This window comes from Typopeltis vanoorti, chromosome 12 (genome assembly GCF_054136105.1).
Source record: "Typopeltis vanoorti isolate ZY-2024b chromosome 12, IOZ_Tvanoo_1.0, whole genome shotgun sequence".
NCBI classification, from domain to species: Eukaryota; Metazoa; Arthropoda; class Arachnida; order Uropygi; family Thelyphonidae; genus Typopeltis; species Typopeltis vanoorti.
Window position 1 is genome coordinate 57,389,225 of NC_143560.1, and position 25,554 is coordinate 57,414,778.

General features: G+C 35.2%; 1 protein-coding gene across 1 annotated transcript in view; it reads right to left on the minus strand.

Moving 5' to 3' along the window:
- LOC150100812 (eukaryotic initiation factor 4A-I-like) overlaps positions 1–25,554 on the minus strand; it is a 245,289-nt gene that overhangs the window by 207,381 nt on the left and 12,354 nt on the right. The window contains exon 2 of the mRNA XM_090402124.1: positions 8,990–9,071. Within this exon, the coding sequence (XP_090258250.1) occupies positions 8,990–9,071 (82 nt within the window). The remainder of the gene's footprint in view (positions 1–8,989; positions 9,072–25,554) is intronic.

Below are 25,554 nucleotides of genomic sequence, written 5' to 3' on the forward strand. Positions count from 1 at the left end.
ACACCATATAACTGTAGCGTATTGAATAGCTTCTCTCTTGGCACCTTGTTATATGCCTTTTCCAGATCGACAAAACTTAAATACAGATCTTTGTTATATTCCCATGCTTTCTCAACTATTTGTCGTAAAGTGAAAATCTGATCCTGACAGCCACTATTTGGCCTGAATCCAGCTTGTTCTTCACCAAGCTTTTCTTCCACAATTCTTCTCAACCGTTTCTCAAGTATACTTGCATAGATCTTGCCAGGAACACTCAGTAGGGAAATACCTCTGTAATTCTCACATTCAGTTTTCTTTCCTTTTTTATATATGGGTACTATGAGAGCTCTACTCCAATCATCAGGAATTCGTCCCTCTATCCAGGCTTTCTGAACTATGCAGTGCAGCCACTGTAAGACTCTTATACCGCCATACTTCAGCATTTCTGGTCGAATATCATCTACTCCTGCTGCCTTTCCACATTTCAAGCCTTTGATGGCTTTTTCTACTTCAAGTATGGATATGTATTTCTGACTGCATGCCTGGTCAGTGTTTTTTACCACTGTGCTGTCATCACTGCTTGTTTCATTTAGCAGTTTTTCAAAGTAATTACTCCATACTTCAAGGATATCTTTTTCTCCCATTTTCATGTCACCTTTATCATCTCTAATTCCTTTTACAGCACTCTTTCCTCCATTCCTAAGCTTCTTCAACAACCTCCAGAATATTTTGCCACCTTCTTGATATTTATTTTCTATATTCTTGCCAAAGTCTTCCCATGACTTTTGTTTAGCTAGTTTTACACAGTGTTAGCATTCTTGCATTTGTCTCTGTAATCTCTAAGAGCACAAGCTGACTTATTTGCCAGGAACTTTTGATATGCTTTCTTCTTTTCCTTCACTTCCTGTGTCCACCATGGAGTTCTGATTTTTCTATCGTTGCAGACAACTTCACCACATGCCTCTCTAGCTGAATCAATCGGGGCTTTCTTCAAGACTTGCCACTGAATTTCCAAGGTTTGATTCCTGTTCTCAAACTCTTTCATTTTTTCTTCAATAATCTTTGTGTATTTTAGTCTACAGTTCACATCGGAGAGCTGCTCAACTTTTATTCGCTTTAAAACTTTCTTACATGTTATCCTTTTCAATGTGAAAATCAATTTTATCCTACTCAAGACTAAATAGTGATCACTTCCAATTTCAAATCCTCTGTACACTCTAGTGTCCTGCACCATGGAGAAAACATTACTATCAAGAATAACATAGTCAATGAGACTTTTCTTATTCCTTGCCTCTTCTCTCCATGTGAATTTGTGCACATTTTTATGTTGGAACATTTTGCAAGTAATAACTAGTCCATGTCCTGAGCAGAAATCCAACAGATATTTGCCATTATTATTGGAGGTTTATAATAATAATAATAATAGGTAAATAAAAACTTTTCAAGCTATATAATTATTTATCAGGTATCAACTGAGAATCCACTGGATTAAAATTTAAGTTTAATGTTCATGGTAAGTAAATATATTTAAGAATCTAAATGGTAATTTTAATGCCAAATTTGAGTCAGGGTTTAAAGAAATTTCAGAGCAAGGATTACAGAGAAATTATGCTGGAGAATCAGTAATCATACAAGCCAGTGCAGACAATGTTAGTTTGTAGGAGCATGACTTGCAATCAAGGGATTGTGGTATGTTGTTGTGTTACGGGCAGCAAAATTAGTGGAGTGTTAGTGTTGGTGCTGTAGTGTTCCGCTGCGTTGTGCATGTTGCAGCTTATTATTTCATTTCACTTTAATTTTTTTTTAGACGTGTCTGTGAAAACTTTATGAAGGAAGATGACATCATCAAATTGTAAGAAGCGAAAGTATGAAGATAAAAACATAAATTTTAACTAAGAATTGGAGGAAAATTTTGCATAGTGATAAAGGGGTAAACCTTAATGTCTTATCTACAATGTGTCACTTAGTCATTACAAAGCCAGTAACTTGAAATGCCACTATGAAATAAATCACAAAACACTTTTCATCTGATTATCAGTTGATACAACTCATGTTAGTATTGTTATATCATTGAATACTGCTTGTGCTAAACATCAATATTCTGGGCGAATTTGTTAAAAAGAATATATCTGAAATTGTTGCAGTATTAGAACCAAATAACTTCAGCAACAAACAAACATAAGCTTCATGACACACTACAGAGGGACACTGTTTCCCAGATCAGCATTGATGTTGCAGGCAAAATGCAAATGATGTAAAGAATTCCCTTGCATTCACTTGACGAATCTATAAGACAACTCACAACTGGTTGGTGTTTGCTATGGGTGTCAGCCAGCAATGTCTGAAGTAAGTTTGTGGATCTATTGAAACCTATTATTGCTATTCTTGAAGAAAATGAAAGATTCTATCCTCAACAGGAAAATGATGAATGGATGCAAGATCTAATCTAATGTTATTTAATGATAAAATGAATCATCTACAAACTCTCTACTTGGCACTCCAGGGGCAAGGATAAAATTTTCTTTCAATAAGAAAATTTTATTGAAATTTTCTTATTGAAAATTTCAAAGAGATATTGTAAGAAATTTCAGTTACTTTCTCAATCTAAAAAGGAGAGTAAATACATTTTGAAATTGAAACCACGATATTGAAATAAAAGACCACAAACTAGACGCTTGATAATTTCGTAGACAGGTTTGAGGACTTGCAGATGCTGAAGCCTGGTTCACCTTTCTTGTAAATCCATTCATAGTTGTAATAAATTTAGTTTAAACCTTTATCCAAGTGTAAGCAAACAAGTTCGTGCCTGAAGTATCTTCAGGACTGAAGCAACTCATGGTAAAGGTGGACCAAGCTCTCATCACTCCTTGTCTTAGTATCTCCCATAATGCAAAGCACATCTCCTTGCAGACATGTATAATGCTATGCATTAAGGGAAGGGCCACTACCCAGACCAGTTTCGACCTTTATTGAGGTCTCGTCAGTGGGAGCCCAGAGGTAGTAATACCGAGATGGAAGCAATGGAGAAGTCTTCTTTGCTTATATGAGCTGCCAAAAGGTGTCTCACCTTATTATTAAATTACTCTGGATTTAGAGAAAGATGTTGGAAATTAGAAAAAAAAAAAAAATCCAACATCTTTCTCTAAATTCAGAGCAATTTAATAATAAGGTGAGACACCTTTTAGCAACTCGTATAGGTAAAGACGACTTCTCCATTGCTTCCACCTTGGTATCACTACTTCTGGGTCTGGCTCCCACTGACGAGACCTCAATAAACGCTGAAATCGGTCTGGGTAGTGGCCCTTCCCTTAATGCATAGCATTATACATGTCTGCAAGGAGACATGTATAATGTCTCCTTGCAGACATGTATTTTGTGCTTTGCATTATGGGAGATACTAAGACAAGGAGTGATGAGAGCTTGGTCCACCTTTACCATGAGTTGCCTCAGTCCTGAAGATACTTCAGGTGCAAACTTTGTTTGCTTACACTTGGATAAAGGATTAAATGAAATTTATTATAATCTAAACAAGGAGGAAAAAAAATTCCACCATTCATAGTTGATGTAATCCATGATGGTTGTCCAATTCTTGAACCTCTGGTTACAGAATCATCTGCTGTAGAAATGGAACTAATAGAATTACAGGAGGACCTGAGTCTAAAAATTATCCATAAATCACAGTCAACAACTGAGTTCTGGAAGCAAGTTCCAGAAATAAAATATCCTGAAACTTAATCATGATTTTCAGCACAACATACTAGACTCTATAATGAAGTTTGTACAGTCAAAGCATTGTGCAATCCTTACAAATCAACACTTGATGGAGCTAATACAGTTTTAACAACATATCAACCAGATTTTCAACAACTTATAGCCAAGATGGAGACTTGCATGAACTCTATTAGCAGTAAATAGCCTGATATTTGTAGCAATAACTGTTTGTCATAAAAATATTATGATAAGACTATAATTTTAAGGAGGTATCTGATTAAAATATCTCTAATTTGACCGGTTTACACATTTTCTGACATGTTTTGACCAGATATTTACTAAAACAAATAAATATCATTAATAATAATATCTGTTTTAATCTCTTTTTATTTTTGGCGGAGTCATTTAACACTAGATGAAATGCAAATTTGCATATTTTTCTTAGATGTTTCTGTAGTTCATTATCGTATTAAATCAGTAAGGATTTTGAAAACTGGTGTATATATGTGTGTACTTTTTGACTTGAAATTAATACAGATTAACCTACATACATGAATAAATATTATGTATATATATTTCTTAACTCGTGTGTGTAACATCTGTTCATGTTTTATGGCTGTCAAACATCTGCAGTTTATCATATGTAGCTCTTAAGTTCAGCAAGTGTGGCCACCAGTATATACAGGGTGTTCCAGAATCTCCATTACAAACTTCTAGGTGGGGGGGGGGGTCAGGATAGATCAGGTGTTGATAAGCAATCCATGTCCCCAAACGTGCCATTACAATGGTACAGGTCAAAAATGTTTTGTGTGCACATCACAAAGAATGTAAACATCAGACACAGGGTAAATTACATTTTAATTTCATAAACATTTACAAAAGTTGCTCGAAGTTGCAACCACCTCCAGCACAGCATGCATTATACCTGCATAACAAGTTCTGGTTCACTTTTTCAAAAATGCCTTGCGAGATTCAAACCATGCCTGGTATGGTTTGGATCTTGTTTGCTGCAGTCAGTACCCTTGCCAACAAATCTTTCACTAACTCCATAAAGGTTTTGTATATGAGACTCTTCATGTGGCCTCAGACAAAAAAGTCCAATGCCGTTAAGTCCAGTGATCGTGTGTACTGTTAGATAGCCTGTCATCCAACTCCATCGCACAGGATGTGCGATGGAGTTGATCAATGTGGGAAACGTGTGTGTGTGTACACAACCAATAGGGAGCCCTCTCGATACACTGAGTTCTGCCATATATTAACATCGTGTTGGCATAGCATTTGTGTACTTTGCCAGTGTGCATTAATGTAATGTGTTAGTAATGTGCATCAATGCAACACTGCATTATCATCACTAGTGAGGGGATTTTTATGGTTTCAGCATGAACTCAATCTGAGAGGCAATCCAAACTGTTGATTGTGAGGGACTCTACCAAAATGAGTCAATTAGTTTGCTGGTCACCCATTTGTTGTGGTTAGTTCAACATATAATTACATAAACATACTTTCCTTAGTCACGACAAACCATCCTCCCTAATGTTAATGGCCTGACCCATGCTAGTGGCTGAAATGACATAAGCACAGACCTGCAAATGTTTATGGAAATGGAAATGGGGGATCAGGGTATATCAGAACCTGATCTACCCTGATCCCCTACATACCCTAGAAATTTGTAATGAATATTCTGAAACAACCGGTATAACGCACATGGTATGTAGCTTATATGTGTAATGTGCTGCTTATACCATAATTGCAGCATTCTGAACAGGTTATACTCTTGGCATTTTACTGTATGCATTTTCCAAATCTATATTTCAATACAGATCTCTATATTCCTGATTTCTTATCTGTCTTAAAGTGAATATCCGATCATGACAACTCCTGGATGGCCTGAACAGGTTGTTCTAGTTTCTCTTTGACAATTTTTCTTAGCCTCTTCTCAAGTATACATGCATGCATGAATCTTGCCTGATAACAAGCACTCAAATGTTTTTCACATTCTAGAGCAGCGGTCGGCAACCTTTTTGGAGTGAAAAGCCATTTTTAAAATTATATCTGTTAAAAAAAAAATTTAGGGAGCCGCAGTGATGAGCAACCAATGGTCCGCGGGCTGCATGCGGCCCTATCAGGTGTTTTGTGCGGTCCACAGTGTTCGTTTTGTATGGCAGAATTAGTATATTTTAATTAAAAATCTATTTTATGAATGTTGATTTTTACATGTGGATTTATTTGTGCAGGTTAAAAAATTAAAATATACCTAAATAATGGAAAATAAATTAATACTTTCTTATCAAAGAAAATATTCTTTAGGCAGATTGAACTGAGTATTTGATTTACTATTTAATTGCTCATCACTGCTTTAAATTTAGAAACTACATTGAAAAATATTATAATTAAATTATTTATTCAGTTTTTTTTTTATAGTAACACATTATTATACTTGTAAAACACAGGGGTTGCATGTCACATGAAATTATATGATGTTTTTAAATATTAAATAATAAAACAAAGATTTCCTCCTTCTTACAAAAACATATGTATAAAATCCAATAACATACCTTTCTTTAATTTTTTTAATTTAAAATATCTTCTTAGTGCGACTTTTGCTGTTGAACTTCTTGGGATAGTTTCTCAATATGCGGCGAATACGCCGTAATTTTCATTTTCAAACATGACGAAAGACTCACATTGTTTAGTTGGTTTCTCAACTTACTTTTAATAAAATTCATATTAGAAAATATTTGCTCACAGAAATATGTTGGTCCGAAAATTGATAGAAGTCCAAATGCGTATGTTTTTAACTTACTGTTAAGTGTCCAGTAAACAATTCCACGTGTCGAATACAATCTGATCTTGCTTATTAAGATCTTCTATTTCAGACCATTTGTGTTGTATTGCAAGGGTAGATTTCTGTCTTTCCAACTCCTCCAAGTCAGCTTCAAGATTTTTAAATTTTGAATTCCACAAATCCTTGGTTTTCAGGTCTTCTAACTCAAGTTGAAATGCAGCCTCATCAATTCCAGCAAAAGGTGAAAAATTTAATTTGGCAGGATTAATTTCAAGTGGTTGCAATAAAAATGACACAGTTGCCTTGTTCTTTCTAAACTCCTCAAATCTTCCATTAAATTCAGATTGCATATTTACCATAATGTCTTTGAAAAAGGTTAAATTTATGGAATTATTATCAGCTTGTTCTTGTTGATATTTCTTCAACGTAGGAAAGTGTAATAATGTGCCTTTCTCTAAGCCTGTCGCAAACAAATATAATTTTTGTTCAAACAAAATCACTTCTTCTAAAAGCAAAACTGCTGTATTTCCCTTTCTCTGTAGTTTCTTATTTAGCGCGTTTAAATGGGAAGTCATATCCACCATAAAGTAGAATTTTTGTAACCCCTTGAGTATCTTCTAACTGTGCACATTCAAGGTCTTTTTGTCTTAGAAACTCTCCAAGGCAGGTGGCAAATTGCATCAACACTGCACCTCTGGAAAGCCATCTTATTCTGTTATGCAAAAGAAGATTGGAATATTCGCAGTTGATTTCTTTAAGAAATTCACAAAATTGCCGATGATGTAGCGGTCTTGCCATTAGTTTATTAACAATTTCTACAACCAAATCCATCACTACTGTTACCTCTTTTGGAAAAGTTTGTGCACAAAGTATCTCTTGATGGATTATGCAGTGAAAGGAAAACATGTCATGCAAAATTTATTTTTTAAATAAAGAAACAAAACCTTTCTTTGTACCTTTCATGCTCGGTGCCCCATCAGTCGCAATAGATATTATTTTCTTAATATTAATACCCTTACATTTCAAGCAAGTGGTAACAGCAGATTCAATGTCTTCTCCACGAGTTTCTCCTGTAAGTGGCAGTAAATTGAGTAATTCTTCCTGAGGTCCTTGAGAGTTTAAGTATCTACAAATAAGTACAATCTGTGCAATGTCATCCACATTGCAAGATTCGTCACAGGCAACGGAGAATCCCGGTGTTGAATTTAGATCTGTAACCTGCTGATTTGTTATATCTTCTGCCATTCATATAGTTCTGTCCCTTACAATCTTAGCAGATAATGGCATGGCTTTTATTTTTGTAATTATTTCCGCTTAGTTTTTAAAATCGCAGAAGAGAAATTCGGACATGTTAATAAAACATTCTTTCACATATTCGCCGTCCGTAAAAGGTTTCCTCGTTTAACAACTTCTTGAGCAGCCACAAAACTAGCAATAGTTGTATTTCTTTTATTCTTTTATCCATTTGGAAAATGAACATTTAGTTAAGTTTACTTTGCGGTGCAGCTCTTCTACTGCCTTTTTTCTTTCATCTCCCCGTGGATATGCTTTATCAAATGTATCGTGTTTATTTTAAAAATGTCTTAGTATATTTGATTTTTTATTGTTTGAAAGCTTTTCATGGCATATTAAACACATTGGAAATCCTGCTGTATTTGCTACAAATGCGTAGGTTTCCGTCCATTCACATTTAAACTCCTGATTTTCTTGTTCTATCTTTCTCTTCTTTGCTGACATTTTAAATACTATAAAAATATTTTTATTTTGTTAATATTTAATTTAATGTTACCTAACACAATATTCAAGTTACCTAACACAATCACCAGTAAATGAAAGCACTGCAACGTCCACTACAAAACTTTTATTTATTTTAACTAAGTGAACAGATTTACAGACCACACCTGCACTATATGCGAAGACAATGGGCGCGTTCAGACAGGCAAGGCTACCGTAGCGCTACATGTGCTAGCCTAGCATGACGTATTTGGATTAATAAATTAAAACAACATAAAACATAACTTAAGTAATTTTAATTGGCATGAATAATTAAAACAAATATATGACAAATCAGTGGGTTTATGAATTCTTGCATTATCCATGATAATCTAAGACGAATGTAAAGAAGGATTATCACGTATGATTTCAAAGAGTTCAAACATGAAAGTATTAAATTTTTTAGCACTGCATGTACTATTTTCAATTGTAAAATATCCTTGACTCAATGTAAAATGTCCTTAATTTATTCCAAATGCTATATTTAGGGTTTTTAGTTTCTAATTTAATAAATAACATTCATTTTGCATTATTTAAAAATAGATTGTTTAATAACGAAAAGAGCTGCAATTATTCATTCAAAGAGCTGTATGCGGCTCCGGAGCCGCAGGTTGCCGACCCCTGTTCTAGAGCATTTGAACCAGGACTTCCAAATGATATACAAATACTGCATCTTTCTACTGTTATTATACAGTAGAAAGATGCAGTATTTGTATATTATTATACATAAATTAAATTTACCTCAATAGTCCCATCAGGTTCCATTCCGGGTGGCCCATCATAAACTTCATTATGATCACGATCTTGATCATCAGGACCATTCCTTTGCAAAAAGACAACCTTAATATTAGTAGCTATATAGAGTGTTAAAGAAAGAATACACAAAAGTTACAATATTATACCATGATATTTCTCATAATGAAAACAATTAAAAAAAAAAAAGGTGAAAATTGAAAATAAAGCCATGGCTTAACCAGTTATTCTTCACATGCTCTTTTCCTGAATTCACATTTTTTTTATATCTTGACATTCTCAAATTCAACTTTTCTAACAGTGGTCTTCCTTGTAGATTTCAATAATCAAAACTTCAACTGGCTTCCTTTTCCTAACACTGATCCAAAATAAGGACACCAAGAAATCTCTAATAATGAATTTTTTCACACACTGTTCACATGATTATTAGAAAATCAGATAATCCAAATCATGTTTGATCTCTTCCTCAAAAATAATCCTTTAAGTGTAAAGCAAATCTTGATTTCTCTAAAATAACTGAGATCACAATTTTGCACTGCTTTCTTTATCCAGGAACCAATTCTTGTACAGCCATTCTTGACCTTATTATTCTAATACACAAGCTTAGGTAGGCATTGAATATTATTTATAACTTATTTTATTAGTATTAACAACACCAAACAAAGTATTTTGCAAAAAAGATATTAACTGGCTTATATTTTGCTGAATTTCAAACCTGCATCTTCAGCGCAAAAAAGTGGCATGCTATAGTTTAAACGCAACAATTCAACTGGAACAAATTCAACAATTCAACTGGTTCAATTGGAACAAAAGATCGAAAGTCCTAATTTGGTACCCTTTAATGTTTATATACTATAATTACTAGATTCTTTTTCTACTGAAGTGAATTTTGAGGTGTTGGCTGTTTAGGTAGGTGACAAAAGCATTCAAAGTGTCTTGTTCATGGGGCCAAATGGCAAAACACATCACCAACAAAGTGAAACGACACTAAGGGCTTGTATGTAGCTATGGTAAGTATTTTGTTTTCAGGGTTCCATCTAAAAGTTGGCTAAAGAAGGATGGGGGGGGGGTTAACCCATAGCTTTGGATGCCCTTCACGAGAAACTTCATACACTCCAAATATGCTAGAAGAATAGAAGAAAACCAATGTGCTATTTTAGAAGTCATTACAGATCAGAAAGATTATTTTTAGTCAGCCATGGCTATAAAAAATTCTCCTAACCTGAATAAGTATGGTAAGCATTAATCTGTCAAAAATTTGGGAGACTTATCTTAAGATTAACTCCTACATCATAGCTGTAATATATATATATATATTTTTTTTTTTACACAACATTAGAGAGTGCCAAATTAGGACTAGATCTTTTGTCCATTACAATTTGAATATTTCACTTACTTAATGTCATGTGTAAACTACAACACTCTGCTGGTTTGAAATCCAGTGAAATACAAGCCGGTCAATAAATATCTTTCTTGTTGGTAATATTGTTGAAATAAGTTATGAATTGACTTATCTTAGACATTATAAGAAATAACAAAAGAGATGAGCTTTTCAATTTCTTTGGAGAGATTATTATTATTATTATTTGACACCTCCAGGGAGTCCAAAGACTCATCGAGGGAGAGTGTGTCAACAGCATCGAACAATTGGTCCCCTTCCAACTACTAACCATGCTCAAACTTACTTAACTGAGCCATTAGTAGGCAGAGGATCTACCAATCGACCAACCTTTGACTGTGAGATCTTAGCTAAAATTTGTAGCACTATTTCAGTTTTAGTTTAAATGGGGCCAACTTTACTTGCCAAATGATTCAGTAGAGAAATCTTGAAGGAGGGAGAGGGAAATGCATGAATAAAGCAGAAGTAGTAGTGAATACGGACCTGATATTTAGGGATCACACTCCTAAAATTGTGAGGAATAGAAGACAAGTATATAATGTACTTATATACTTATCTATGTACATTATTAAGCAATGTTAGGATCACTGGAATGGTGGCCATGATATCATACTGAGGGAATACCATTTGCAGAGTCTTAAATGTGGGAGATTTTTCACAGAATGAAAGGAGATAGAACAAGCAGCTACACTCATTCAAGCCATATGAGGATATGAGCAGGGGAGTGAGGAGAAGGTTATTTGCACAGAGAGTTACTGGCAAGGTTTGAAAAATTCTGTGCTAGCTCAATCACACAAATATGTCCCTAATCTGGTGTGTCAACCTAAGTTACTCGATGCATCATAGCCGAGGTGTTCCACAAAAAACCTGGTCAATTTATATCTGAGAACAATAGTCTAAGTGTGGGCTGATCAGTGTCTTATACAATGGAATGGTAACTCTTATCTCTGCATATCAGCATCCTTCTCAGTATTGCAGCAATCCTCTGTGTTACCTTCACCACTTTACAATATTTCAGGTTTCTATCAATCATCAACCCCACATCTCTTGTCTCCCCTACTTCCACCAGTACAACTCCTCCAATAGAGTATGAAGTGTCCCAAACCTCAAGACCTTACATTTTGCTACATTAAACTGACACCCCCATTCATTTGCCCATCTGTCTAGCTTATTCAAATCCTCTTGCAAGGCTACCACATCTGCATTATTACTAATAACCCTTCCCAGCTTTGCATCATCTGCAAACAACTGAATATCCCCCTGCAATCCACTGACAATGTCATTGATATGAAGGTTAAACAATATAAGTTCCAGTACTGAGCCCTGTGAGACTCCACTTGTAACCTTCTCCCTCCTTGAAACTGCCCCACCATACACAATTCTCTGATACCTATCAGACAGCAAATCCTGAATCCAGTTGATCAACCTGACATGCTGCAACTTAAATATCAGCTTATCATGTGGCACCCCTGTCAAATAAGTTTTAAAAGAGGTAAACCGTGAGTAGACGTATCGGTACACAATAAATAACGGAAAAAACTCACATAGAAAGATTATTTATTAGTATAATTTTCGCCTGTGTGTCACAGGCATTTTCAGTACATTAAGCTCAAAATTAAACACTAACTGACAATTCCAAAAAGCGCCACCTAAGCAGCAGGTGTAAGATAACTAAAAAGGTCAATAACTTTCCTGATTTGTAAAGTACTATCTCCCATAAAGGGGATAGACGTGAGCCGTCGGATCTGTTTAAGTTAGGAGAATGAAGTAGAGTTTCACATGTTTCTTTATAAAGGCGTTCCATGAGAAACTGACTTTTGTGAAGAACTCTTGTCTTTCTCCAATGAACTCTGTGTCTAGTGAAGATGGCATGTTCAGAAAGCCCAGACTTTTCAGGTTTAAAGTATTCAATATAAGATTGGTGTCCTTCTAGCCGAATAGAGGCAGATCTTCCCATTTGTTGCCTTTCGACCGTTTAGAAAAATTTCCACCTTTCTCACTTCTCCTAAGGACAAGCTTCCACATCTTTATCATCCAGGTGTCTACCAGATTCCGTGCTCTTGTGGATTATCTTATTTCGGACAAATGGGAAGATCTGCCTCTATTCGGCTAGAAGAACACCAATCTTATATTAAATACTTTAAACCTGAAAAGTCTGGACTTTCTGAACATGCCATCTTCACTAGACACAGAGTTCATTGGAGAAAGACAAGAGTTCTTCACAAAAGTCAGTTTCTCATGGAACGCCTTTATAAAGAAACATGTGAAACTCTACTTCATTCTCCTAACTTAAACAGATCCGACGGCTTAGTAAGTCTATCCCCTTTATGGGAGATAGTACTTTACAAATCAGCTAATCTTTCCTAACTTTTTATTGTATTAATTTTTTTTTTATTTTTTTTTTTAGGAAAGTTATTGACCTTTTTAGTTCTCTTACACCAGCTGCTTAGGTGGCGCTTTTTGGAATTGTCAGTTAGTGTTTAATTTTGAGCTTAATGTACTGAAGATGCCTGTGACACACAGGCAAAAATTATACTAATAAATAATCTTTCTACGTGAGTTTTTTCCATTATTTATTGTGTACCCCTGTCAGATGCCTTCGCTAAATCCAAGAAAATGGCAGTATATGCCTTTCCCTCATCTACTGCTCTTGTAACTTTATTATAAAAGGCTAGCATATTACTAAAACAAGAGCGCCACTTAACAAATCCATGTTGACTCTCAGAGATAAAATTACCCTGATCTGCCCAATGCTGTATACAGTTGCTCACCAATTTCTCCAAATCTTAACAATTACTGATGACACACAAACTGGCCTATAATTAGACACTTCTAGTCTGCTACCGCCCTTATGCGATGGGACTATCCCTCCCATTATATCAAAGTATCTTACCCTCCTTACATTCCCTGGGAATGTAAGGAGGGTAAGATACTTCTACTTTCCTGTAGCCAGACTTTCATTGAAAATCCAGGCCAAACTATCAGTTCTTTAGCACATTCTCTCGAAACTCGTGGTGAAATACCATCCAGTCCCACAGCTTTACTGACATCCAGAGTACTCAGTATTTGGAACACACTCTCCTCCTGCCCCTCTAAACCTTGAACCTGCCCTATCCCTCTAGTATTAAAATTTGATCCTCCAGGATGAAATACCTGAATGAAGTGTTCATTGAAACAATTCCACTATGTCCTCTGCATCAGTCACTCTATTCCCATTTTTATCCCACAATGTTATTCTTCCACAATCATTTCTCCTCATACTGGTCACATAGCTAAAAAATTCCCGAGAATTTTCTTTGGATCTTAGGGCCAATCTCTTCTCATATTCCAGTTTCGCCTTCCTTACCATACTAGTCGCTCTTCTGGCCTGTGTCTTATATTCTTCATGCATCTGCTCTTCACCTGTCTCTCTTCCATAGCCTCTTTTTCACATGCAGTTCCTGTTTAATATTGTTTGTCATCCACTTTACACCAAATTGTGTCCTCTTCTTCACTTGTGGAATACAGCTTACTATTGCTGCTAACAAATATTCCTTCACAATTTCCCAAGCACTAATGATATCCCGTACTTCCAATTCCTCCTTCCATGAAACTTCCCCAAGTTGATATCTAAGACTATTATAATCACCTGTCTTATAATTCCACATATGTTCCCATCTCTTTGATACTCCTGCACGTCTATTCATCTTCCAAGTCAAATCACATGGTCACTCTCTCCAACTGGTGGGAGAGATGATTGGGTGGATGATCTCTTATTATTTATTTATTAATGATGCATAATAATTTGCACATTTCCAGTTCTAGTACTTATGTCTTGAATCACTTACATGAAAAAGTCAATTTTTCTGTGCCATTATAAACAATTGCTGAGGGTAAAAATATTCTATATTTTTACCCTCATAAATAACAATACCAGTGGGTTTTCTGAATTCTGATTGGCTCTGCATCTGCAGCAGCAAACAAACAGAAGCAGTAATGATGTATGATGTAGCTGAAACTGAGAAAACATTCAAAACACATAGGTTTTTAGGATCAATTATAAAGAAATTATATATTTTGGAAAATAAAAAACAAAGACGTCTGTAGTACATCTTTCATAATCAATTCAAGTTTTAATATCCACTATTAATGATTCAATGTCACAGATAGTGTTATCTAAATAAAACTGAAAATTAAACTCTTTTTCTAATTTTGTAAAACTAAAAATTCTCCCTTATCATGGACGAATGCATTTTTCGAGCATTGATGATCGGTAAGTGGAATGCATTGCCTGAGTGCAGAAGAAGTTGATGACTTTAAGGCACAATTTCATAAGTTTTGTGTGTGTGTGTGTGTGTGAGAGAGAAAGAGAGAGCAGGGAGAGGCCTTCTGCACAGAGTCTTTTCCCTCTGTGGCAGTCTTATGTTAATAATAAAGTTCTGCAAATATGGTAATAATAATATGTTAACAATGTAATAAAAAATATGTTAATACTAAAGTTCTTCACTGTCGAGGGAAGACTGAAGTTAATGAAATTTGATATCCAGGGTTTTTATTAAAATATGTTTCAAAAAATTTCTACTTTTTGTATTAAGTAGGCAATTTTTAATGGCAAAAGTTAACAAAGCAATCTGAAATGATACTAAACTTATGTTTAGTATCATTTCAGGAAACCAACTTGTAATCAACTTCTGCACTACCTGAAAATAATCACCAAATTAAGAAATGAATGCTAGCATGAATTTCTTTACCTGGTTCAGGACTTTTTTTGTTTTTACCTATCTTTGCACAAATGCCTCAACAACAGTTCATATTAAATCTTAAATCCTAAGCAAGGAAGCAATGATATCATACATTTAAAAAAAACTGGCATGACACATTATCAAATTTCACTCATTTTGGAATGTTCCAGTTAGGAAGCTATAGTTCATGCCCAATCAGCTGTTTCATTCTTAAGCCATTCTAAGCTCATAGAAAAGAAATAAAAAGATGAATGCACACTAAACTGTTCAGCCAGTTTCATCTTGTGCTAGAGCAAATGATTGTAGTAATGTGCTGAATAGTCAATAAGATCTGGTGAAAAAACCATCTGGAAGTTATGTAGGTTACTACACAGTGACAAATGATGTTTATCTTATAAAAAAACTGAGGATATAGCCATGGGAGCACCAATCCCCCTAAGCTGGTGAAACTATTACATTGAACATAATAAATTTAGTTTAATCCTTTATCCAAGTGTAAGCAAACAAAGTTTGCACCTGAAGTATCTTCAGGACCAAGGCAACTCGTGGTAAAGGTTGGCCAAGCTCTCATCACTCCTTGTCTTAGTATTTCCCATAATACAAAGCACATTTCCTTGCGGACATGTATAATGCTATGAATAAAGGGAAGGGCCACTATCCAGACCAGTTTCGACCTTTATTGAGGTCTAATCAGTGAGAGTCAGACCCAGAGGTGGTGATTTTTAGAGAAAGATGTTGGAAGTTTTTTCCCACTTGGTTAGAGTATAATAAATTTAGTTTAATCCTTTATCCAAGTGTAAGCAAACAAAGTTTGCGCCAGACTTCTCCATTTCTTCCACCTTAGTATCACCACCTCTGGGTGTGACTCCTACTGACGAGACCTCAATAAAGGTCGAAACCGGTCTGGGTAGTGGCCCTTTTCTTAATGCATGGTTTCCCAAACTGTGTTCCATGGAAGGTAAACAAGTGTTCTGTGAGAAGTTTTCTAAGCATTTTTCATGAATAAATATTTTATAGTGAAAATATTCTCAGGAGAATAATATTCGTGAAATGTCGAAAAGCTCAGACCCAGAATGCCTAATAACATCTGTGTAGCAAATGTTAGTGACCAAGCAGTGTATTTTTAAACGTGGAAGTGTTCATGAATTATCGTTAATTTTCACACATTGAAACCTTTCAACATCTCTTTTCAGCAGTATTCACTTTTGGAGAGGGAATACCGCAGTTTACGAGCGGTCATAAAAATTTCCTGCAAGCGGATTATAACAATGGGCGGCGTATCCTCTCTTCTCAAAACTGAAGGAAATGACATCTGTGCAGCAAATGTTAGTGACCAAGCGGCATAATTTTAAACATGAAAATATTCATGAATTATCGTTAATTTTCACATATCGAAATCTTTCAACAATTGGGAAAGAGAATACCGCTGCTTATGACCATCATAAATATTGCCTGCAAGCCGAATCATCTGTTCTGAAAACTGAAAGAAATAATAACATCTGTGTTGCAAATGTTAGTGACCAATCAGCAAGGAAATATGAAGAAAATTTTTCCACTAAAACTGAAGATCAAGATAGTCTGTATCCGGTTCTCAAATCTAGTAATACTGAATACTTTCTTCGCAAGTTCGTATTGTAGGGTGAAAGTTTCGAAACCATAGTGCAGTGATTTTTTTAAAAGTAGTAGGCCTGCAGATTTAAATTTTAATATGAATAAGAGACAAGGGACTTTGTTTAATTTTGGTATTAAGAAATCTCTTATTGAAGGTGTTTGTGATGCACAGATAGCGAGTCATCCACCACCAGCCTACAAAGCAATCTCCAGGATGTACAAAAGGAGGGGAAAACTACCAGCACACAGGAGAAAAAGTCTGCATTCACTCGTAAGTACTTATATTATAAATTTTTGGTGATCAGAATGGGATATGTCAATAAAAATCAGCACAAATTAATTTAATGATGTTTATGTTTAATTGATGTTTAATTAATTATTAATTAAAATCAGTTAAATTAACAATTAATTATTAATTAATGCATTACAAAATAACCAAGGTGTTCCGTTAAAATTTCAGGATTTGTGAAGTGTTCTGTCACAGGAAAAATTTGGGAAATGCTGCCTTAATGCATTGCATTATACATGTCTGCAAGGAGATGTGCTTTGCATTATGGGAGATACTAAAACAAGGAGTGATGAGAGCTTGGTCCACCTTTACCACGAGTTGCCTCAGTTCTGACGATACTTCAGGTGCAAACTTTGTTTGCTTACACTTGGATAAAGGATTAAACTAAATTTATTATAGTCTAACCAAGTGGAAAAAAACTTCCAACAAATTACATGGAACACTTTAACCAACAAGTTCTAGACTCCATTTTTCCATCCCTAGTGTAACTAAGATTATATTTCAGTTACAAACCACTCTGATCAGAACTGGTTAAGTTTCTCAGAAAAAATCAATTCCATTTGTGCTAGAATTAGAAATTACATTAGAAAAACTCCTGCCTTTCTCTCTTGCATTTTTTTTTAACACAGTGTCCAGGCATCTGCATGGCTCTATGCTTAACAGTCCAAACAAAACCAATCCACAATAAATCCAGTGCCATCCACCTTCAGGATTGGATTTCTACTTTGAGAAATGGGAATATAAAGATCTGTACTTCAGTTCTGTAGAACTGCAAAAGTGATAAGGTGTTAAAATAAAAGCTTTTTAAAACACTGCAATTATATGTTAAATCAGTCACTAAGATTAATACATGACCTATACCCAGGGCTTGACAAATGTGCTCATCCACTCACTACATGAGAAGAATGGATTTTGTCAGCTGGCAAGTAGCTACAAGCTGGACAAAATTTAATATTTTTTATTTAATAAAAAATAACTTTTTTTAAAAAATATCTTAACTTTAAAAAACATAGATGAAGCACCACTGATCAGTTTATGGGACTCCTAGTGACTCATTGAGACATTCACCCAAGAGTAATTTTTAAAAATATTACTCTTGAGTAAATACATTTTTTGCATGGCAAGTAGAATTTTGCATGATTTGTTGAGCCCTGCCTATACCTGTCAGCAATTAGAAATGAAAGATTGTTTGATTTAAATCACACATGAAACAACAGATCAGGTCTCTCTCTCTCTCTCTGCTTTTCATCATCTTCCTGGGGTCTGGCTCCAATTAATGGTAGTTCACTTCAAGAGGAGTAGAGGTTCTGCTTGGTGGCTGGTTTTTGCTTGTATTGCCATTACTGTGTTTCCTGTCCTGAAGTGATTCAAATCAGGAGTGATGAGTTTAATAGTGATCCTTCAGGGTCACTCAGTGAGACTTAGAGTGACCTTATAGATTACTCAGAATTTCTGGAGAGGTATCCTACACTTTAACATACCTCAACAGATGGTCGAAACCAGTCTGGATAGTGAACCTACCAACATTTTAGCATTACAGGCAATTGTTGTGATATCAACAGCCTCTATATACAAGTAGTCTATTTGTGAAGAAACTTCGTGCACAAACTTTGTTTGCTGACACTTGGATAAAGGATTAATTAAACAAGAATATAATTTCTTGGCAAGTTTAATTTAAGTACATGATTTTGCTAGGCATAACTGTATGCACAAATAAAAAATATCCATACTGTTCCACTCAAATTGTAGTAAGAAAATGTTTTTTGTTTAGAAGTCAACAATTGAGTCAGCTTATGTCATCATCAGTATCACATAACATGTATTTACTACTCTCATAGAAGTATTTGTTGTCCAGAGATAAGTGACTACAATAGCATAAATTATGAGTATGTAGATTTTTTTTTTTTTTTTTGCCCAAAAAAATGAATGTGACAAGTAACCTAACCTAAACTTAACCCAGAAGAAGTCTCTAGAATATGTGGCGAAACTAGTAGGTTTAACTATCTATATATGCCAACTACAGAACATGGTAAACAGGAGAAATGAAATGATTTAAAATACAAGATCAAATTAATGCAGAGTTTTTTTTCAGAGGCTACAAAGGAACACAAAGTCAAATTAGGAGATCATCCCTGGAAGTTACATAAGAGAGTGCAAGCAAGGGGTGAGTGAGATGTGAAGCTTCCTGAAGAATGGTAGACAGTGAAATGCTTTGTGTGGTGAGTACCACTTATGAGCCTTGATTCTATGAAAGTTGGTGATAACATCAGTAACACAGATGTGTGATAATCAGGTGGTTACACCAAATTCAAATGATGCAATCATTTTAGTTAAAATCTTTTTGATATTCAATACTCTGTATTGTATATTTAAATAAAATAGTAAATGGATTAAGTATAATATTTCATTATTATTATTAAGTGACACCTCCAAGGAGTCCAAAGATTCATCGAGGGAGGGCACCTACTCTACAACTCTCCGTCTCCACCACTCAATCCACCAACTACATCATCTACACCAATGCCATCTACTGCCCACCACCACCACTAGTATTTTCACAGACAATCACAAACATCCATGCCCACAGCAGGATTTGAACCTGCAGCCTTTTGGCTGGAGAGAAATATGCTAACCACTCGGTTAGCGTATTTCTATAAGGCAACTGGAATGAAAGAGGAAGAGGAGAAACAAGTTTGATGGGTTTGCAGCTGGACTCCAAAAGAATGCTGGGCAGTTACTAGTGTTTAACAGGCTTAGTGAAAAGCACAGGAACGATACCAGTTCGGTACAAAACGTGTAGATACATCAATAATAAAACGCAAGGCTGAAATGGACCATCTGTGAGAGGACGGCTCAAGTGAGTCACTGATCAGCGAAACTGCTCTTCGCTGAACAGCATAAAGAAGTTGTAGAGGTTTTTGGTTCACCACATCAAAAATAAGTATAGTATTCCGAGGTTGGGCAGATTTGGGATTTACTGGATAAAATAAATGGAGGAAATAACTTCAACAATAACAAAAGTTGCTAAAAATTTAAGAAAATACTTACCAACAAATAGAACATCCAGAGAAAAACTTACTTTATGGATACTTGAGCTTAAAAAAAAAAAAGGGGGGGGGGGGGGGCAATGGAGACACAGAAGTAGCAATACAGAATTTGTAGAAATGCAAGAGTTAGAAAAGAAATCGAAAATGACACCAGAAAATACAATATAAAAACAATCAAAACATAACAGAAAGCAAAAATTCCCTGAATTGTACTGTGCTACGATATAATACATTTGTAAAGGGGATAAAAATCCCTTATTGTTTTTCAGCCAGTATGCGAAACTCTAAGATCGAAAACTACGATCTAAACGTTTCATGCCGACAAACTGTCGGCATGAAACGTAGTTTTCGATCTTAGAGTTTCGCATACTGGCTGAAAAACAATAAGGGATTTTTATCCCCTTTACTTATCAACCTCGCCAGAAAAATAGCCGTTTGGCTTTTCATCTTTGTTATAACACATTTGTGTTACACTTTATTATTATTATAAAAAAAATGGAATAATAACAGCACAGAGAAATAATTAAACAGGTTTTTATCATTTCTGTGCTGTTATTATTCATTAAAATGTAACATGAATGTAAACCAGCATCTAAGCCCAATACTCATTGACAATACAATACAATAGAGAAAAAATAATGGAAACCTGCAATGATTTTTATAGAGACCAATCCTCTACTAAATTTAAATTAGGCAGATGCAGAATCACTATTCCTAACAGAAGAATGATGGAAAGTCTTCAGGCATCTCAAGTCAGCAAAGAATAAAAGTCCTGGAGAAAGTGGTATATTAGTAGAACATATAAAATCAGGAGGGTCACAGTTTCATAATACTGGATATGCTCAATGATATTTTAATTACAGAAAAGTGGCATAAATCAATCGTTATCTTATTATACAGAAAAGGCAGCAGCAATGATATCGATAACAAGGACTCCAAAAGCACTATTTAAATCTACTGGTCACAATTTTTTTTTTTCCCCTCCTCGCATAGAATGAATTGCGGTAAAAGCTGTGCATATATATATGCTCACATATATAATTACCATAATTTCAATTTTAGCAAGAAAGGGAATATTAGTAGAACTGAAAGCAGCCAAATTCAAATTATATGCAATAATCTGTAAGATCTGATGTATTCTCTCTTTAATTTTGTCCCTAGTCCATTTTTTTTTTTTTTTTAACCCAGCATATTACATGCAATTTCTGTTCCCCTATCTGCTAATCAATTATTAGTCTTCCATGACAAGAACTTGTTCATTTCACTTTCTTATCAAAGTATACTGCAGCTGAGTTTTTGGACAGGAATTATGTAAACAAATGCCTCTTCCAATTTTTATGTATGCATTTCACATAATGAATAAATTTCTCCTGATCTGAAATATCTATAGAAACATCTAGAAGAGACTTGCTATCAGTATCTTTTAACATCAGCAGTAACTGACCCAAATTCTTTACATTTCATGTCATTTTGATACTGCTCTACTACTAAGTCTATGAAATTTTTGAAATCAGTAAATGATTTATTGAATTTAGCTTTATAATAGGCAGTATTAAAAAGGCACATCATGTGTTCAAACATTTTAGAATCCATGCTTCTTAGAAAAGCAACTAGAGGTGCCTGGCTATTTTTCATTAAGTCTAAACCTAAATGTCTCCACTTTAAAAAGGCCTCAAAAACCTTGTATTAATCTAGAGTTTCTGTCAACAGTTCCAGGGTATTTTTTATACATTACAGAATGCAACTTGGTCTTTGTAGCACAACCACTTGAATTCCTCAAGTCACATATCGAAAGCAGTTGTGATTGTTTTTAGTTGATGACACAACAGCACTCTTCTCTCTAGTGCTTTTAATATTTTCTTGTCCATTCAGTTTTGCACTTCATAAAACTAAAAGTGTAGGTTGCATTTCCTTTCATTTTTTTGTCCATAATATAAAATGTGAATGAATTTACATATTTTTCACATAAAGTATCCATAAAAATTATTCAACAGGAAAGACAAATAATACCCTTTACAAAAATAACAGAAAATGGTCAACACTAGCAATGGAGCTAGACTAACTGTATGATATAATGTCAATAATGTGATTTAGTCTCCAACTCCTCGCTGCAAGATATGTTTCTTAATTATTAAAAAGTCTAACTTAATATATGTTCAAGTACACTGTATATAATTACACTAAGCTAATTCATGTTGTGAATTGCAAAAATAATACTATGCTAATACCACATTATATCTGCATACTTACTTAAAGAGGGTTAAAAAGGGTGTAGGGAAAATTACAGTTGGCAGTGAAAGAAATGAAAATTGGTCTTGTTTGATTAATTTTTTTTAATGGTATCTCTGATTTTTATAAGAACAGTGATGACTTACAGATTATGCAAAACAATATGTTGTTTGAGAATACTTGACTATTTACTTAAATATAAAGAGCCAATAGGCTTCATTTCGGTGATATAATCATTATTTAAATTAAGGGGATATTAAATCCCACATTGTTTTAAAACTGAAAAGAAACTCAAAGATTGGAATCAGAGAGTTTTATGCCAAATATAGTAAACTATAAAAGTATCGGCGATTACTAGCGTGAGCCAATGCAAGTAGTCCTAGTACGTAGTACTAGGACCACTTGCAAGACTAGGTCACTACAGCAGAGTATATAAGTACTCACTACAGCACAGTATATAAGTTCTTTTCACTATACCCTTTGGTATCTATTTGGTCTAGCTACTCACTGATGAAGCCTCAAAAGAGGCTGAAACCGGTCTGGGTAGTGACCTCCCACCATAATGTAATAACAGCATACATTTCCTAGGAAATGTGTTTTTACATTATAGATAATACCAAGAATAGCAATCAGAACTTTACCATCTTTGCTGCGAGTTGCCCGAGATTGTACTACGTACTAGGACTACTTGCATTGGCTCATGCTAGTAATCGCCGATACTTTTATAGTTTACTACGATACTTTTATAGTTTACTATATTCGGCATGAAACTCTCTGATTCCAATCTTTGAGTTTCTTATTCAGTTTTAAAACAATGTGGGATTTAATATCCCCTTAATTTAAATACTTGACTATTTATTTCAAAATGCAGAGGCAGTATAGGCTTTACTTTCTTAAGAGGGTGAGAGATAAATAGTGCCACCTGTTGTCATAGAATCGAATTACTTCATATTTGGGAAACATCACGGTATTGAAATTTTTTCACTTGTGCTATAAATTGAATGGTTATAAATTAAATTAAAGATGCCATGAAATTATATTCTTGGTTTAATTCTTTATCACATGCAAGCAAACAAAGTTTGCATGTAAAATATCTTCACAACTAAGCTACTTGTATATAGAGGCTAATGACTTCACATTAACTGCCTTAGTATCCTATAATGCAAAGCACACATCCTTTTGGATGTGGATAATTGCAAGTATTATGGGAAGGAGCCACTACCCAGACTGCTTTCAACCTTTATTGAGGTCTCTTCAGTGGGAACTATACCCAGAAGTGATATCAAGGTTGCAGAAATCATATATTTCACATATACACGTGTAACCAAACTTTGTTTGCTTACATTTGGATAAAGGATAATTCAAGAATATAATTTCTTGGCATTTTTAATTTAATCAGCAAGGCATCTTTAAAAGTATCTTGAAACTAACTTTTGGTAGGGACAAACAGTCTACGAAGAAATTAATTTACTAATTATAGGCACAGAATGCAAGGATTTATAGTGTCTTCGCAGAGGAGAGAAGGAATATGACTGGGGGGAGGGGGGGAATTGCTAATAATATATGAGAGGAATTAAAGTCAAAAAGAGTATAAGTACATCAGGGGGACAGCTATTCAGAGGGAGTTCATTTGAGGCTTTCTGGTGTTAGATGCATGCCAATAGGTTTAAATATGTAATTGGTTGCTGCTATTATCTAAGGGAGATAATGGAGAATGCAGTTCAAATGCATTGGCAAATTACCATGATGAGTATAGGCTGAGTAATTATTATGGAGAATTTCAACTATGGAGACTGATAGATTGGGAGGAAGAATGGTCACAGGCAAGAAGGAAATGAAATTTGTATGGTTGCTGAGAGATAATTACCTGAGGCAACACATAACAGAGGGAAGACAAGGTTCAAGAGTGCTTGATCTGGTCACAGAGCTTAACAATAACTAATCAAACTATTCTATCTGTGCTTGGGGAAAGTGATCATATAGTCTTGCTCTGGGAGATTTCCAGGCATGCAGAATTTTCTGTTAAGGGATATATGTAGAATTACAAAACAGGTGATTATGACAAACTGAGGAATCAGCTTTCAGCAGTGCCATGGCATAAGAATTTGGCAGAGATGGTGGTGATGGTGGTGCACAGGAGGTAGTCAAGGGGTGTTTCAGAATACGTGGAGTCAGAAAGATAAATCAGGTGGGAATTAGATGAATGAATAGCATCATTAAGCAGGAGTTGCACACAAAGAAAAGGTTGTGGATGAATTATAAAGAAAAAAGGCTATCAGCATGCCCATGAGCAGAATAAGGAATGGGCACGAAGGGTGACCTGTACAGTAAGAAATGGCCAAAGCCAATTATGAGAGCTAGCTGATGAGGCTTAAAAAGTTCTTTTGCTATGTAGCAAGTAAAAGGATGAATGACTATGAAAGGATAACTTTAAAAAGTGCTGATGGTGGGGAGGTATCAGAAAGAAAATAAAATCGTTGAATTACTGTGCGAGCATTTTGCAAAGGTGTACCATCTAGGCAGTGACACTGCAATGCATATGTGATATTGACTGATATAAGAGGCTGAAGAAATGGGTGCTTAAAATATTGCAGAACCTCAATAAGCAACACAAATCTATCTAACTAAAGAACACAATCTTGTCCCAAGCGGGTGGAAAGAGGGGAAAATAGTTCCACTGCATAAAGGTGGTTCCAAGACTGCTGTAGTAAATTACCGACCGATTAGCATATCAGGAATCATTGTCAAGGTCTTAGAGAAAATAGTCAAGAGGAAAATACAAGATTGGATAGAAGAAAATGGGATACTGTATCGGGGACAGCATGGTTTTGTGAAGGGTAGGTCATGCCTCAGTAACTTGCTCACGTATTATAACACAGTGACGGCTGAACTGGATAAGGGTAATGGGTTTACGGTGATTCTACTGGACCTTGCCAAGGCCTTTGACAGGATTCCACATGGAATTCTAATCAGTAAATTGCAGCATATGGGAATGGACATAGGGTTGGTGAGATGGATAGGAGGGTGGTTGACGGAGAGATATCAGATAGTGGTTTACTCGGGAGTAGAGTCCACAAGACGGCCTGTGACTAGTGGTGTGCCACAAGGATCTGTTCTTGGACCACTGCTGTTTAATTTGTTCATGAATGATATAGGAAATGATCTGAGAGGAACAGTTCATTTGTTTGCGGATGATGCGAAGTTGGGTAGGGCAATAGTGAATGCAGATGACGTCAAAATTTTGCAGGATGATTTGG